The sequence below is a fragment of the Heterocephalus glaber genome, unplaced genomic scaffold, assembly GCF_053883595.1.
Source record: "Heterocephalus glaber isolate CG9 unplaced genomic scaffold, H.glaber_assembly_v1.0 deba00001442, whole genome shotgun sequence".
NCBI classification, from domain to species: domain Eukaryota; kingdom Metazoa; phylum Chordata; class Mammalia; order Rodentia; family Bathyergidae; genus Heterocephalus; species Heterocephalus glaber.
The window spans coordinates 55,872,505-55,889,639 of NW_028258296.1; the positions used below are offsets into that span (position 1 = coordinate 55,872,505).

Genomic DNA, 17,135 nt, shown 5'->3' on the forward strand with positions numbered 1-17,135 from the left:
ACTTACTATATGTTCACTATGCTTGGATTATCTCATGTAGTCTTCACAACACTAACAAATTTTAACACAGCTAAGACTTAGAGAAGTGAAATCTGTCCCAGGTCAAAGCAGTTTTAAGTAGTATGGCCTAGATTTAAACCCAAATATGTCTTCATTCCTAACCACAGTGGTTACTATTATCTTTGCCTCTGGGATGTTATGACTTTCTCAGGACCATACAGGTAATAAACAGCAGACTTGAGATTTCAACCTAGGCTAATGTGCTCCTCAAAGTTTACATGCTAGGATTGCCCAAGCAGGTCAGACTTGCAGGAGGTCAGAGCACAGCTCTGGTGGGAAAGTCACAGCAAATATTTGAAATCCTTCATGACTTTGCCTTCCATGACTCCATTAGATAATGTCTCAGACAAACCAAGAATTTACCTCTCACCGTCTCTGAGCAGCCTGTATCCTCAGGAACTCAAACAGAGCCAGAAGTCATTCGGCACTTTATTTGTTCTGACCATCTGATACATTGTCCACGGTGCTCAGAAACACAGACAGTGCCCAGGAGGGTGGCCCCCTTCAGAAGGCCAGAGATATGCCAAAATAAACAGTGTGGCTAGGCCTCAAGAACAGCCTGGGAGGACAGGTTCTGCGGCTGCTACGGAACTGAAATGGGTGCTGATCCTTCGAATGGCTATCAAAGCTGCACTGTGGAGAGCAGTAACTGCCTTTGGTACCAAAGTCTTGACTCCAAATAAACATGTCTTGAGATGTCTATGAGAATCCACTTGTCTTTACTAGCCACAACCATAACATGGGATGAGAATGGGAGAAGTTGGAGATAGAAATTATCTTGGTGGGCCGGGGATTTAGCTCAGTGGTTCCGACGCCTGCCTCGAAAGCACAAGGTCCTGAGTTCTATCCCCGGTACCAAAAAAAAAAAAGGAATTATCTTGGTAAATCCCAAGTAAGGGGTACCAGACTCATTCCAACAGAGGAGAAATCCTACAAAATATGACCAGAGTTGCCCCAGAATATTTTCCTAGGAGCTATTTGTGCTGCACAACCAATGCTGGGCAAGTAAAGGCTTGCTCTCCAAGGACCTCATACTTTTGCTTTTTAATGCAGTCCCATTTGTTTGGATCCCATGGGGCTGCTCTTCCCAAAGCTGGGGAGGTGGGCTGATCTTCCACCCTATAACAGCAATCCTTTCCCTTCTCTCTGCTTTCAATAAAGAGGTCCCACCGAGGGCTGAAGAGTGAGGTCTGAGAGAAGCAGAGAAAGCACTGCCTAGGGCATCCAGTCTTCTCTGCTATTCCAGCTTTAGCCACCTGGGGGCCCCTGGCTCCAGAGAATCAGGCACCAGGACCTGGTTTTGCTCCCAGGGAAGGCTGAGGCTTGGGAAGCTCTTGCCCAGCAAGCCTGGGGGCAGCTGTTTCCCTAGCACCTGAGGGAGGGCCAGTGCACTACCAAGTTTCAGGTTTCAGAGGGGATGGCAGTTGCCTGTCTGAAGGCTTCTCTGTTCCTTGGAATTCTACAGAATGTCTCCTGTGGCTTTTCCTCCTCCCTCCTTTTTTCCTGTTGACTCTCCCCATCCAGCTCTATGAATCACTAGGCTCCACAGGAAAGCAGCAGATGTTGACTTTACTTCTTTCAAGCCAATGTCAGCTCCCTCCTGTGGTGTGGGGAGCGGGCAGGAAGGTGAGAGGGTTGGTACTGAATGGAGAAGGATAACCTTCATCCTTTGCAAATTGTGGGGAAAGACCAAGAGGGAATCTGAAAGGAGTCAGGGACCTAGGCAAAAAATTTCTTTTGATTCCTGGGGATGGGGGAGAAGGGGGCCCCAAACAAAGACCCCAATGTTGGCTGTGGAATCAGGAGGAGGAGGAGGAGGGAAGCACAGGCTGAGAGCATGCAGGCTCTTCTTCTCTGACTCTGACGTAAAACCTCATCTCTTCCAGCAGCAGCCCCATGACCCAAAGGTCAAGTCAGGCTGTGAGTCTGAGGAGATAGCTCAGAGGCTTCTTCCTGATCCCACCGGGGCCCCCAACCTCGGCTCTGACACAAGGCTCTTGAAGAAGCTGCCAGAGAGGACTTTCTAGAGCCTTATTCTGCATTCATTGCTCCAACTTCTCTTCTCTTTTCTTCCTCTGGGATTTTCTTACGGGTAAAGAAGCCAAGCTATAGAAGAAGAGATAAGAATCACTGCCAAATGCCCAGACTGGGGACCTTGCCAGTAGCTCTGAGACTTATCTGAGGTCTTCACTTTTGTTCTGATTCCAAAATGGGATTCAAATTTATTTTGGCTTAGTTTAATTCAACCAGCACTTGTGAAGTACACTGAGGGAGAGCTGGACATGACACCCTCAGCCTGCTCAGCTACCCAGCATGAGCTATGCTCTCCCTGCTATCACCAAAGGTCCCTTGGGCTGGGGATGGGGCTCCATGGCAGAAGCCTTCACTAACATGTATGAGGCCCTGGGTTTGATCCCCAGCACTGCCCAAAAAAAGGGAAGAGAAATCCCAACTAGTGGACACAGTGTTCTGCACTTCTACTAAAGCAAAGCTTACCTTCCACAAGCAGAAGACAAGAAGAGCAAGCAGGAGCAGCCCTCCCAGGACACTCGCCATGAGGATCCACAGGGAGATGAGCATAGGGCGGGTCTGAATCACCTCCAGGAGACTCTGTGGGGAGAAACTTGCTTTTTCACATTGCTCTTTAACCCAGCTAGCTGCACTCACATTCTAGCAAAGCCACCCCCCAAACAGAATAAAGAAGCTCTTTCTACTCAAAGGAAACCAAAGCAGGAATGGGGGCAGTGGAACCCTGGCATTTTCATGTTACACTTTGGACTCACCATCTGCTGCCTAATGGAGAAGCATTTGTTTTGGAAAAAAGCCCACAGTGCCCTAACCCCGTCCCATCGCTGTTATTTTCACAGCTCTCACACTCAGCCCCCAGCCCCACCTCACTCCAGCGGGAGGCTTCAGTCAGCCGCAGGACACTGTTCTCCTCCGTTCCCAGCTCAGAGGCGCTGACCACTATGAGAGACTTGAACTTGGCCTGTGGGACAAGTGGATGGGAAGACATTTGAAGTAAGCTGCCATCAAGTGGTGTGAGTTTCTGGAACCCCAGAACAAAGTTTGGGCTATGTGACATAACTTCCAGGATTTTCAAGATCAGAAGAAAAGGTTGATGACCACTGGGAAAAGAGAGGATGGATGGGTAATGGATGGAAAATCTCTGGTCTTTCAAATATACAATTTACCTAAGATGCATTCCACTCTTCTTTCCTTTGGCTAACCTCAACCCTTCTTTTTTCTTCCCCTGCAGTACCCAGGGAGTGCTGAACTAGATCACCAGCCCTTTTTATTTCGAGACAGAGTCTTGGTAAGTTAACTAGGCTGGCCTCCAACTAGATAATCCCCCTGCCTCAGCCTCCTAAGTAGCTGGAATTACAGGCGTGTGCCACCCTGCCTGGCTTCCATCCCTCTTTAGGTTGACATTTACCCTCTGGGAATCTCCTACTAACACCCACTAATCCCAGTACTATTGTTTGGATATGGTGTGAGTGTTCTCCAAGCCTTCAAGTACTGAAATTTCATCTCCATTGTGAGATTTTGAAAGGGTAGAAATTTTATTCACGTATGATGTTTAGGTGGGGCCTTTGGGAAGTGATTAGGACCAGAGACCTCATGACTGAGTCCTGGCCACTTTATTAGAAGGAGAAGGAGAGAGCAGTCACATATGTAATGCAGCCGAGAGGACACTTACCTGAGCAGATGCTAGCACCATGCCTTTGAGCCTAATATATCAGTGTTCTCTGTCTTTTGCTACTGAACTATAAGAACCTTGAAATTTAAGGTCTGTGTTTTACTAGTTTTTGTGGCCTCAGTGCCAAGTATGTAGTGGTTTCTTACACTTGATCTTAGCCAAAAGGCCAAGAAGCGATGATGTAGTGGTTTCTTAATAAATATTTGTTAAAAGAATAAATAAATTTAAAAAGGTACCAAAGAAACACAAAGAGAGACCCAGACTTGGAAAAGGGTGGTTTGTCAGACTTAGCATCCTTAAAACATATGCCTACATCCCAAGGATCTTGTGTTATTCAAAGTATATGGGAATGCACAGTATAGCTAAATAAGTGTTTATAATTAAAATGTCATTTTCCTGCTCAGGAACTCATACTGACTTCCAAAAGCTTGTCATGCTAAGTTCAGTTTTATCTCCCTAGCATCAGAGATGTTTCATAATCTAGATTTCTCTCAACTATGCAATCTTACTCCACACTATTCTCCAATAAATATCCTGCATTTAGTATTAATTACTTCATTTACTTGTTTAATAAATGCATTAAGCATCCACAATGGTGTATCAAGGTGCTAAATATTGAGGATATTCTCCTCATATGAAAGCTTTTATTTAAGAAGCACTGGTTAAATTTAGGTATCCTATTAATGTAAATTGACCATTACTATTTCAGAACCAAGGTATGATAGAGGAAAATAATCCAAGGACAGTAACGGTTTTATTGAGTGTTCACCACATATCCAACTCATTATTCATTTATTCTTTACAACTCTATGAAATAGGTATCTTTTTAATTTTAAAGGTCAGGCAAAAGCTTAGAGAAATACGATAACTTGCTCATGGTCAGATAACTGGTAAGAGGCAAAAGTGCAACTTCAAAACAGGTCTGTTTACCTCTAAAACCTGTTAATTCCAAGAGCAGAATGAGAATAGCAGAAAAGGAAATCTTTACCCTTCGGAAAAATTCATTGTGAATCAGCCTCAGTAGTCCAATAGAGACCTCAGCGCCCTTTGCCAGCTGGCCAAGGCGGCACCTCAAGACCTGACAGCGAGTATTGCTCCCATTCTATCAGAGGAGAGAGACAGATCAGGATGACCCTAGAGTGGGAAGATTCCCATCTTTCACCTCCACACCATCAGAAGGCACCAAACTATTTGCTTCCCCCCCAACCCCCACACACTCTTGAGACCCATACCAGTCTGTTTGTGTGCTGAAGCTCCTCTGGATGCACAAGGGGCCCTGGGGGCTCAGTCAGGTTCTGCATTGTGCAGCTTGCCTAGAGGAATATCCAACTTGACAGACCCTCCTGGTGGGGGAACGCCAGCCCCTCCAAGCTGCGTGGGAATGTACTACCCACACCTGAATGGTCCTATGTATAGGGGTATCAGTTTTTTGTTTTGGTTTTTTTGGTACCAGGGATTGAACTCGGGACCTTGCACTTGCCAGGCAGGCGCCGGAACCACTGAGCTAAATCCCCGGCCCGATCCTATGTATAATCCTTTTCTTTCTTCCCAAAGAAGCCACACACATGAAAGAAAGGTCTCCGAGAAGCAGAGCTCTGAGAGCAGTAGGGAGGTTCATGAATGCCAGCCCACATGGCAGGGTTCCAGGTGCTCCCACCCAGACTCACATTGTTGGTGATGACTTGAGATAATGACAGAAAGTAATTGCCCCCATGAGCTACAGCTGGAAGGAGGGCCGAGACGATGAGGCCACTGACCACATAGCAGCCCAGGTTCTGAACCTGAAAGGATTGGAGATGGGAAGAGGCGGGAGACGAGACCCATCCTCATCTGTCCCCCTTCACGACAGATATCACCGAAATCCAAGAGAGACTCTTCCCATCCTTTTCCCACTCAGCTGTTGCTTGCCCCCAACCCTGGCCTCTGTGTCATGCCAAGACACCCCCCACACCCCGAAGCTTCTCACCCTAAGAGTGGTTTTGAATTCAGGGCCAGGACCCAGTGAGAGGATCCTATAAGGGTGAACCTCATAGCGGTGCAGGGTGGACTCACTGTGTCGACACCAAGTCAGGAGGTATAAGGTCACGTCCATGCCAGACACCAGGACACATGATCAGCATATAGCACATGGATCAGGGAAAGTAGGACCAGCATGTGGATAAAGAGAGAAGGGTACATGGAGACAAAAGAAATGGAACATAACAGGCTTAATACAATCTCTATGGTCACATCCCAGCTCCAATGCCCAGTGCCTGGTAAAGCTCTAGCTAGGAAAGGTAGATGCTAAAAACAGAGAAGGTTCATCATGAGTGGGAGTAAGGACAGGAAGATTGAGCAGCCTCAGGTTTTGTGTTCCTGAGAACACTGAAGCGTGTGGAAGGAGAGGGGAAAAGCCAAGAGTACAAGTCTGGGCTCAGAATGGGGTCCTAGCCAGGAGCTGGGCCATACCTAGAGAACAGGAGGTGAGGCTCGTAGTGGACGTAGGCAGAAGTCTGGGCTGTGTTATCCTGAAGGGTCCTATTCCTTTCCAGGCTACTGCTGTGCAGTCAGGGGGAAAAGCTCACATTGCAATTCCTCCTCAGATACCCTTTTCTGCTCATAGAGGAGTCAATTCTAGTCCTGCCCCTAATCCCCCAGTCAAGACCCAACAAGGGAGGGCTTGGAGGAAGTTCCTTTTATTCTCACCTACTGGCAGTCAGCTTCATGAAGACTTGGCTCAGGAGGGAGGTGCAGCTAAACTCAAACTCTAGCAGAAAGGTCACCTGGGGGCAGGGGACACGTGGGAATGGTAGATTCTTCCTTGTAGAACAACTACAGAGGAATAGGAGCCTTTGTGTGCCTCCTTCCCTATCCTCCTGGACCCCACAGATCCAAGCCCCTGCTCTCCCAGACTCCATTCCTCACTCGGCCCCAACTCACCTTGGCACCAGTCTGGAAGACAGGGTGCCCCACACTGCAGAGCCGGGCATGAGGCGTAGGGGCTGCACATTCCACCTTTACTGGGCTGTCCCTCTGCGGCCAGAGGAATGGGGGTGGATGCTGGAGCTGGGGCTGTAACTGCCCTAAACACTGCGCCTCACCTCGCTCCAGTGTACCTCGCAGCCAAGGGGAGTACCCTAATCTTCCTCCTTTTTTCTCTCCTCCTCCCAAACCCCCTCCTCAATGGGCACCTGAGGAATGAGACTGGCCAGGTGGAGATTTCTAGAGAAGGTGAGACTCAGGCTAGTGTTGTAGGCATTTTCCTTCCTGTTCTCCAGAGTTGCTGATGCCAGCACTTTTCTCCGGCCACCTTGAACCATGAACGGGGCCTTCCTGGGAATGGTGAATAGGGGAGACAGCAGGAGTAGAAGGGGTATCAAAAGTCACACTTCTGTCACCTTGGGTAAGCGCCCCTCCCCACTGGCGAGTTCAAGTCCCTTCCGATCTGGAGCAAGTCACCCAGTTTTCCTAGTCCATATCCATCCCACCTGGAGCCTCTGACGTCCATATCGGCTTGAAGCACCAAGTCTGTGACACATTCATTGTCAGGGCCACAATCTTTTGAGAAGGGGACCTGGAAGAGGGAGAAAGGCCTGAAGGCTGGGAAGAAGGCAAAGAGAAATTACTGGAATTGGGCGAAAGTGAAAAGAGAAGAGTGGATCTACTTTGATCGGAGGGTCCTAGGTCAGATTTCACTGTGATCTCATGTCTTCCCCTCCCCTTCCTCTTGAACTCATTGGGAGGGCAGACTTGGGACTCAAGGGAAGGGCAGGGCTTGCTACTGCTAACCAGCTTTTGTATAGAAGTGGGTGAACCTTCATCCAGCACAGGCCCTGGCTTTGTCGTGTTGTCCAAGGCAAAGGTCACAGTCAAGACCACCGGCCGGAGGTAATCTGATGTATCCTGAAGGAAACCAGAGTCAAGGACCGAGGGAAGCCAAAGTCAGAGATGCAATGCAGGCCCATGGAAAAATGCACTGGGTTGACCTGAGATTTTATCCATACTATTAAACTTAATTATAATACAACTCCAATGATAGAGTTATTATTATCTCTTTGCAGACAAGGAAACAGATTTGGAGATTGGGTGACTTGCCAGAGTTCATGGCGGGCGATAAATGCCAGAACTAGGATTCAAATCCTGACCGCCCTGACCTCAAAGTCTGAATTATCTCTTTCCTTGTTTTGACTTCCTTGCTAAGTCTAGTTGAAATTCCTTCTCTAACCCAGCCTCCTCCTCATTCTCAGGCCCCAGTGTAAAGTAGCTCCTGCCCCTTCCTCACCAGCACATGGAAGTGCAGCTGCTCACATGCGACACTTCCCACGAGGAGCTGGAGACGCACAGGAGAGAGCCTCTGGCCGGAGCCATCAAATGCCGCACGTGGCCCAGCTATCCACTCATCCAGTGATGCTGTCACCCACATATCTGAATGGGGAGGCAAGAATGAAGGTGCAGAGGGCTCCAGAGACCAAGGCAGGCAAGGGGTGCAGGGTCGCCTAGGGGAAGTCCTCTAGACACTCACAGAACCGGCGGTCCCAGGGCCCAGGAGTACGGGAGGTCACATGGAAGCAGAGGGCTGCAGTCAGGCAGGCTGCTTCCTGGCCACGCCGTCTACAGTCCCTCTGAACCACGCTGATGGCTGGTGGGGTCACATCCAGAGATGGGGCCACGTGGACAATGGGCTGGGAGCTGGGAATGGTGGGAAAGAAATGAGAGCAGTGAGAGAGAGGTAAATTCTCCAGAAGTGCCACCCCACTGTGCTTCTCCATGATCAAAACAAAGAACAAGGGGCTGAATTCATGTAAGTCACCCTTCCCCCAACTCTGTGACCAAAGTCAGATAACACGTTCAATTCACTTAGCACCAACTGTGTTACAATCTTTACATGGATTATCTCACTTGATCCTTACGGTAAACCTATAGGTAGGTATATACTATTATTTTATTTTATTTTCCTTCTTCTTCTTTTAGTTTAATTTTTTGAGACAGGGTCTTGCTGTGTAGTCTCAGATGATCTTGAACTCGCTATGCAGTCCAGGCTGGCTTCGAACTCGTGGCCATCCTCCTGCCTCAGCCTCTCGAGTGCTGGGATTGCAGCCATGTGACACCACACCTGGCAGGTACTACTATTATTTTCATTTTATAAATTAGGAATGAAGGCAAAGGATAAGCTGACCTAGAAAGCCAAATCTTAACTCCACAGCCCTATGACTCCAAAGCTCTTGCTCTTGACAGCTATGCTGAGCTGCCCACTCCTCACCTTAGCAGGACGGCTGCTCCCTGGGCACCCACAGCCACATCTACCAGATCATCTCCATCGAGATCTAGCCGGCCATCTACACTCCGACCAAAGTAGCTGAGGGCCTGTGGCATGGAGACAGCTGCAATCCGCTGAAAGGAAAAGAGGGGAGACTGAGGCAGAGAGTCACACAAACTGGTTTCTCATTCCTCCTGGCAGGTTCTTTCTAATACCCCAGTCAGTAAGGAAGTAAGAGAGACTTGCTTGTATGCAGGAGTCCCTAGCTCAGTGAACTGTATCCTCTCCCACCATCGCCAGTGTTTGCCTACTGGTCAAAGCACTTGTTTGGTTTGGTTCTCAAGCCAAGGGGACTACAGATAAGCAAAGAGTGCACGCACACCCACCCGCTCTGTACTGTGCCCCTGCATTATCGGGGAACGCCTGACCTGGGCAGGATGGGGCCTGACTCCACTCTGGGTTCCGTGAAACAGGTACAGTGCTCCCCGGTGCCCATCCTCCAGGGGAGCCCCCACAGCCACATCAGTGAAGCCATCTTGGTTTAGATCAGGAAGCGCACCCATGGCAAAGCCAAAGCGAGCATCCTGCGGGGGTTCTGGCTGAAGTGTCCCTTGGAGCATCAGCAAAGACTGCTGGTAGAGCTGAGGAGGTAGAAGGTGTTTATGCAGTAGCCCCAGTCTCTCAGCAAGCCCTTAAATATGTTCCTCACCTCTCCCCCAAATCCTAGCAGGTCCCAGTGAGTCTTACCTGGCCCACCCGATACACATAAACACGTCCTGTCTCCTTGCTCTGGGGTCCCAGGAACATGGGGGCAGCCACAAGTAAGACATCGGTTGTTCCATCCCTATCCGTATCCAGTGGGCAGAGCTCACTGCCAAAGTATGAGCCAATCTGGGGAGTGGTGGGTGGCAGTGACCCCGGAGAAAAGGGAAGGTGATTGTGGACAAGTAGACTCAGTGGGAAGCACTCACCAGCCTGCCAACCTGGTCCTTACATCCCTGACAGACTCTGCCAACCAGAATTCACCACTGATATTTCAGGCCTCCCTCTTAACCCTGCTCACTTTCCCCCTCAGGCTTAGGGACCCAGAGGTCCCACCTTCCCTTAATGCCCTACCTGCTCCCCCTGGAGGCTGTGGGCGACCCTCACTGTCCCATCTTTCTTAAGCTGGAAGGCGATGACTTTTCCTCGATGTCTAAACCTAGGGGCCCCTGAGAGAAAGAGGCGACGTCCACCCGGCAAAAGCATGGAGGAAACAGAGTAACCTAGAAGTGTGTGAAAGGGAAAGAAGATGGGGTCAGAAGGGGGCGGCGCCCTAAAGACCCAGGAGGAAGTCCCAGGAGAAATAACAAGAAACTCTATGAGGAAGTCAGAAAGTGCTCCCTCTTCCTACTCACCCAGGTAGGCTGCGTGATTCTGCAGTGCAGGGGGAAACTCATCTTCCAGAGCTGTTCGTGGCGGGAAAAGGCGATGACCTTCTTCAAGCCATAGCACGGAGCCCCCCCAGTCATAGGCCCCCACCATCCCAAAGAGAATTCCATCCTGTGGGGCAGGACAGAGCGGGTCACTGAGAAGGGGGGGCGGGCAAGGAGAACACACTCCAGGAATGAGAGGATTGCCGAGGCAACACTGTGGTCAGTTAGAAAAACAATGAAAGGTTAACACAGAGGTCGGTTAAAGGAAGAATCTGGAAGGGGCCTGGGGTTTAAGTTGGAGGGAACCATGAAGGGGTCAGAGGCTAGATGTCATCAAGAGGTCAAAGTCTGTCCAACCTTTAGCTGATGTGTAGAGAAACCAATCTGAGACATTTCCAGCCCAAAGGAGCTTTCATTTTCGCCATGGGACCCTTGGGCATGAGAAAATATCAAAGTATTATCAGGGGAAGATAGTTCCCACTCTGAGCTACTGAACTCCCTCTAGAATCTCACTTATACTCCAGGACTCCCCCTACTCTCTCCCTCATTTCTCCGGGCTCAGCATTACCTTCAAGGCCAAATATCCGGTCTCCTAGTGCATCCACAATATCAGTCAGTGCAGCCTCATCTGTGACATTGAAAAAGAATCGCTCATCTGGATCACTGGCGATTGCTCTAATTTCCTGAAGGAAAGAGCTAGGGTCTCGCTGCCGACGAAGGTAGTGACCAAGGACCTGAGATAAAGAGAGCAAGATGTGTGGAATAAGATGTTAGAGTTGATACATACCATATCCAAACAAAGCTAAATATGGCTCAAGTTCTATTTTTAGTTCTTGGTCTTCAAAGTCACCCCTTCCAACCCTCCTAGGTCCGCAGTCATTTCTCACCGCAATCCCATAACGTGTCACTTTTCCAGCCTCACAGGCCTTTAGGGCTGCCGGGAGCTCCTCTCCGTCGTGTGATTCTCCATCAGTGACCACCACCAGCAATCTGGCAGCCTCCGGCCGGCCGCCCCGGGACTGACTGAACCCTTCTGTGCTGATAAGAGAGGAAAGAATGAGGTACAATCAGATAGAAACACACACACACACACACACACACACACACACACACACACACACAGATAGGATCCAGCACTGTCAGTTCTCTGAGATCAGGGGTCTTGACTTTTAGGCCATTTCCCAGGAATGTTTAACATGGAAACTGGCACAGAGCAAGAGCTCAAATGTTTCAATGCCACAGACCATATAGAATAGCATATCATCAGTGAAGTTAGGTACAAAATGTATTCATTCATAGATTCCTTCAACAAATATTGTGTTTGGGAATGCATGCTAAGGGAATGTAGAGTTTACAGGAGAATGGTCAGGTCTTCCCAAGAAGATGTGACTTGTGTTTGGAAAGTACTAGGACATGAGTGGTGGAGAACCTAAGGGCCAGGACTAAAGCTGGAGTGCAAGCATAGAGAGACAGAGGTCTGTCTACTGAGATAAAAGCAAAGACACAGAGAGACAGATACACTTTAGAGAAAAGCAGTGAAAGGGACTTCAGTGACAGCCAATTTAGCCTTCCTCCATGCACAATTGCTGTGCATCTAAAGATAAGCATGCAAGCCAGGAGTGGTAGCACATGCCTGTGATCCCAGTACCCAGGAGGCTGAGGCAGGAGGATTGCTGTGAGTTTGAAGCCAGCCTGGGCTACACAGTGAGTTCAAAGCCAGCCTGCACTAAAAAGCAAGACCTTTCTTAAAAAATTAAATAAAGATAAGCAAGCAGAACATCTTAGGATATTCACACCAGACTCCAGACCCTCCCCTGAGCCTCCCAATCCTTCACCACTCTGGTCTTCCACATTCCCCTTCACAGTGCCTCACCAGGCCACCATTATTGCTTGGGCAGTCTTTGTTTCTCGTCCCTCCTGCCGACTAAGGTTCCTTGCTGCTCTCACCACTTCTTCCTTTGTTCGGAAATCTCCCAGAGACCACTCATGTACAGGGCTCTCCCCATATTGTACCAGTCCCACCTGAGAATAAAATGTGCATCAAATGGAATATAATTGGAGTAGGGAGAGGAAGGACAAGAAAGGATGCGAGAGAGGAGAGATGAACACTTAGATACTACTGAAGATCTCTTCACTTCCAAGCCCATCCATAATGCTTTATCTTACCTGTATCTGTTCTGGATCAATAAACAACCTCCCTACCAGCCTCCGTAGGAAAGTCTGAACTTCAGACCAGGGGTATATGCTGTTGGAGCCATCCAGGACGATGACAACATCCATGTATGTGGGGCAGCCTAGGAGTAGCAGTACGGGGATGGGGAAGAAAGAGGCAGAAGGCTATCAGCCTAGGATCAACAAAGAAGAGCCCCCAGGAGGAAACATTCAGTTCAAACATTTACTAATCACTTCTTCATGCAAGGAAAATACTGGGCCAGGCCTTGCACAAGTGCAGAAATGAACAAAGGAGTAAGATATGCAACTTACTAAAAAAAAAAAAGAAGGAAATAAGTGCTAGGTTGAAACATAGCACCATTCTGGGCTGTAGGAGAATGAAGATGGTCCATTTTTTCCAGTGCCGGGCTGGAACCCAGGGCTCTGTTCATGCCAGGTATGTGCTCTACCGCTAGGCTATACACACAGCTCTAAAGGGTCTATTCTGATGATGGAGAATAGAATGAGGTAGAAAATAAGGTACTGAAGGGCTGGGATTGTAGTTCAGTGGTAGAGTGCTTGCCTGGCATGTGCAAAGCCCTGGACTTAGTCCCTGGCTCTGCAAAAAGAAGATATTGAAGACTAAAGATGTTTAAGAAGAGAAGGTAAGGAAAGGCATTTAGGCAAAGAGCCCTGGAAACGAAGGGAAACAGGGGTATGAAAATGACAACACAGGAGAATGGTGAAGTTAAGGCTGTGCCCAAGACACAAGGTGTTTAGAGGGGTAAGTGAGCTTTTAAAGTTGGTCAGACCAGATTATGGGGCCTTGGTGCCTTCTTAAGGGATCTGACTTCTAAACTTTGGAGACATGGAGTGTTTGCAGGCAAATTATATAGCCTTGCAGATACCCACACAGGCCTCTGCCAGCCACCACACCATTTCCCCCTTAATCCCACCGCCCTCCCTTCTGGGAACTGAGCCCTCGGGCCTCACGTTGGGCAGTGGGCGCCAGGCTTCCTCGGGGCCGGAATGAAGCATCCACATGGGCACATATTCCAGAGCTGAAGACAGAGCTGCCACAAGCACGAGACCAGAGAGGGGCACAGGCCTGGGGATGGACGGGGAAATGCTTACTCCGGGCTTGGAGGGGCACCCCCTAAACACGCTCCCAGACAAAGGAGGCACGGAGACTACACCCTGAGATGCCCTACTTTGCTTTCTAGGGGTTTTAACTCCTCCCACCCCCACACAGAACAGTCTCCCTTACCACAGTGCTCTTTTCTCCACCACAGGCCCTCCAGAGACCCGGCCACCACCCTCTCCTCAGCTCACCAGGAACCCCCCATCGGCATCTGTCTGTAGTAGAGACATCCCCAGGTGCATATTCACAGCAGGATGAGATGAATTTCCCAGTTGATAATCACCTGGTTGGAAGAGGGTGGAAGAGATAAAGATCATGGAGCACAGATGGGATGCTTGAGTTGAGGGGTTTTTGGAAGAGAATGAGAATCAATCAGTATCAGGTTGGGGTGAAGAAATGGATGTATAAGGAGTAAAAGCCCCTAGAGTATAAAAGCCAGAGCTTAGGAGGGTGTCAGGCATCTTCTTACCCAAGTTGCTCTTGGCACATGGGGCACTGTGGGGGCTGTCTATTGGACAGCGATAAACATCCCCTCTGCGGTCATGGGAAGGCCCATCCCAGGGGGCGCCCACCAGCATCCTGTGAAGGGTGTGATAAAAGCACAGGGTGAGGGTGAACCTTGACAGAGGCCAGAAGGAAAGCACATGGAGGTGGCAACTTAAGAGCCCCAGCCACTTTCAAAAGAACAGGTGACCTTAAGGGGCCCAGCTATCTTGCCTCCCCCTTTTCAGCATGATCAGAGTCCCAATCCCCGGTTTCCTCCTCACCATCGCTGTCCACCCCCAACATGCTGTAAGACACTGTATCCAAATTCAGCCTCTGGCGGCCCTGTGAATAGGCGTGGGTGATACACGTCCAGGTTAAAGGGGGAGCAGGGACCTGGGGAGCCAAGGCCATGAGTTAGTATGAAACGGTCGGCTGATGGCTAGAAAGGCCCAGCCAGAGAAAGGACATAAGGGAGCAACCTAGTCTCAGTCTTTCTGCCTGCTTCTTCTTTTTTTATTTTTGGTTGGGGGATTGAACTCAGGTCCTTGCACTTGTGCAGCAGGCGGCGAAACCACTGAGCTAAATCCCTGCTTCTTATTCTTCCACTCTCCCGTTCCCAGAGCCCCACCCGGGATGACCCCCTTCCTGTGTGTGGGTCCTGTGGCCCCTGCCACACTGATGCACAGCTGTATTTCCATTCCCACTCCTGAAATCTCATTCACAGACATGTCTGGAAAGGTCAAGTTACCCTTTTCCACGTCATTCCTCCTACATATCCTCCTCTCCAAACTGTGGGGGTGGAAAGGGAAAGGGCCTTTCTGCAGCCCCAGAATAACCATTCACTCTGATCTCCCCCCAAACCCAGGACCATAAGAAGAGCACGAGGATGCTAAGAAGCGCTGAGTGTCTGGCTCTCGCCTCTAATCCTGCTTGACTCCCGGTGACATTGTCACACTCTCACTCTTTTTCCAATGTCTAGGTCTCTGGTTGGTTCCTGCCCTGGAAACCTCAGTGGTAATTAACAGGGTGGGGCTGCCCGCCTGTCCACAACATAGCTTGCCGTCCATGCTTGCCAAGGGTCTCATCTCTTCCATCATTTCCCACAATCTGCTTTCTTTTTTTTTTTTAATCATCTCACTTACCTTCCCAAGTTCAAGGGTAAGCCCCTTGCATACCTCCATGGTTTCCTCAAACTTTGGCCCCCTCTAAAGGCACCCAACCCCGTCTTGGCTGATTCTTCCCTTCTGACCCCAATTCCCTTAAAATCAGAACTGGTATTTTAGGAAACAAAGATTATAGGGCACTGGCAAGGAAAAATTCGAGGCCTTTTGTCCCTCCCATGGTTCCCTTCCCAAATGTGTCTTGTTCCTTACTTTCAAGCAACTCCCTCTCAGGCTTCCGCACCAACAACCATACCAATGGCTACAGCTCTAACCTAAACGGCTCACTTTCAGAAAAATGAAAGAGCTGCATGGGAGCCTTTCTGCATCCAGGAAACTAGCAGGGCTGTACGAGCAAGAACTGTAGCTCACTGGTAAGTTAAACCCAGAGTTCTGACCACACACACAGTAAGGCGGTTATGCCTCAAGCCCTGGGACTCCCAAGGGCAGGGAGAAGAGAGTGAGGTTATAGGAATCAGACTGGCCACATGGAAGGTCACACCATGTTTCTTTTCTGTCTCCTCATTGTTACCTGGTTTAGGACAAAGATTTTAGATTAGGTACAAATCTTACACAAGGCCCTACACAGCTTCAGCCCCTGCCAGTCTTCATATCGAAGTAGTCATATGTGGGAACATAAGACTATGTTCATACATGTGAAATGTATTAACTGCCTACCCAAAGTCCCCCCAAATTTTAACCTCAGTAGTGCCAACTCCAAACAATCCAGGTATCTTCCATTCCCCCCAAAACCAACAAGTTAACTTCCCTCACCTGTCAGACACACCAAGGGCAAGAACAGGTGAGGGAAGAGGGGACGCTCCATGCCTGGTCCTTCTGTTCTGTGTAAGAAGTCTTCTGTGTCTCTATTCCTTTCCTTTTCTGTTTTCTTTACTTTCCCTCCTATCCTGCCCCCTCCCACTGGCAGCTAAAAATAAAGTTGGAAGGAATGGGAGGAGTGCTGGTGGGAACTGTGGGGAGCCCCAGACCGAGGAGAGAAGGACCGAGGGATTTTGTCTATTTGTCTGCCTCGGTGCTGCCCCCTGGAGGCCTCGCCTCACTATCCAAAGAGGACATACCTTTGGACTTTTTTTTTTTTTTTTTTTTCCTGAGACAGGGTCTCCTTACACAGTTCAGGCTGGCCTCGAACACTGGGCAATCCTCCTGCCTTAGCCTCCCGAGTGCTAGGATTACAGGTGTGTGCCACCATGCTTGGCCATTTGACCACTTCTGCTGTTTCTCTTTTCTCCTTTGTGGCCTGGTCAACAATGTTTTCCTCAGATTTGGAACAGAAAGTAGGAGTGGGAGAGAGATTCTTTTATACTTCCTAGCCTTATTTATCTCACCCTGGGATATGGAAAATGAAAGAGCTGATGGCAGTGGTCTTATCCCCCAGTGTGCAAACCAAGCCTCAACAGCCTCGGTCCACTTGGCTCTGCTCCTGGCTCTTGGTCTAGGCTGCTTTGTGGCGTGACAACTTTGGGAGGAACTATATCTATCAGTTGGTGTGAGGTGTGTCTTGTGGAGCCTATTTAATTTTATACTTTAGCATCAGACCACCCCTCTCCCAATGCAACAAGGCCATACATTTCTTAATTCTCCAAGGAACTGGGGGTCATGAAGCTTCTTAGCTTTTAGTATGTTCACCTCTAGTATTTTTCCCTGTGCACTATAGGTGCCCTACAGAACTCTGTGGGTGATGTTAGCAGACAATCCCACGAAAAACCCAGATCCCAAGGACAGGAATAGGGACCTCAAATGATGAGAACGTGAGAGACCAGACCAA

At 49.1% G+C, this 17,135-nt stretch overlaps 1 protein-coding gene across 2 annotated transcripts; it reads right to left on the reverse strand.

Moving 5' to 3' along the window:
- Positions 1-471: 471 nt before the first annotated feature.
- Positions 472-17,005, reverse strand: Itga10 (integrin subunit alpha 10). 2 transcript variants are annotated; one of them, XM_021265811.2, is made up of 30 exons: positions 16,124-17,005; positions 14,471-14,582; positions 14,173-14,282; positions 13,895-13,986; positions 13,556-13,670; positions 12,578-12,705; positions 12,285-12,433; positions 11,299-11,449; positions 10,980-11,145; positions 10,769-10,842; positions 10,394-10,538; positions 10,113-10,261; positions 9,744-9,887; positions 9,425-9,637; positions 9,000-9,130; positions 8,262-8,428; positions 8,022-8,164; positions 7,529-7,642; positions 7,228-7,313; positions 6,931-7,072; positions 6,680-6,772; positions 6,446-6,522; positions 6,209-6,295; positions 5,727-5,811; positions 5,428-5,541; positions 4,993-5,073; positions 4,749-4,862; positions 2,954-3,049; positions 2,557-2,670; positions 472-2,166 (listed from the first exon to the last, which is right to left on the reverse strand). In XM_021265811.2, exons 1-30 carry the CDS (start codon positions 16,173-16,175, stop codon positions 2,092-2,094), a joined length of 3,519 nt encoding a protein of 1,172 aa, XP_021121470.1. In that variant the 5' UTR covers positions 16,176-17,005; the 3' UTR covers positions 472-2,091. The 2 variants fall into 2 exon arrangements, with proteins under 2 accessions (XP_021121470.1, XP_012930903.1); XM_013075449.3 differs by having other exon boundaries at positions 6,209-6,298.
- Between the last annotated feature and the right edge of the window lie 130 nt (positions 17,006-17,135).

Bases quoted from the DNA above. Each gene is read 5' to 3' on its own strand.
- Itga10 (XM_013075449.3), bottom strand. From the start codon at position 16,175: ATGGAGCGTCCCCTCTTCCCTCACCTGTTCTTGCCCTTGGTGTGTCTG. The intron at 7,073-7,227 runs GTGGGATGGATA...CACCATTCCCAG, and splicing joins ATGGACGTCAGAGGCTCCAG to GAAGGCCCCGTTCATGGTTC. The intron at 6,523-6,679 runs GTGAGTTGGGGC...CCCTGCCCCCAG, and splicing joins TCTTCCAGACTGGTGCCAAG to GTGACCTTTCTGCTAGAGTT.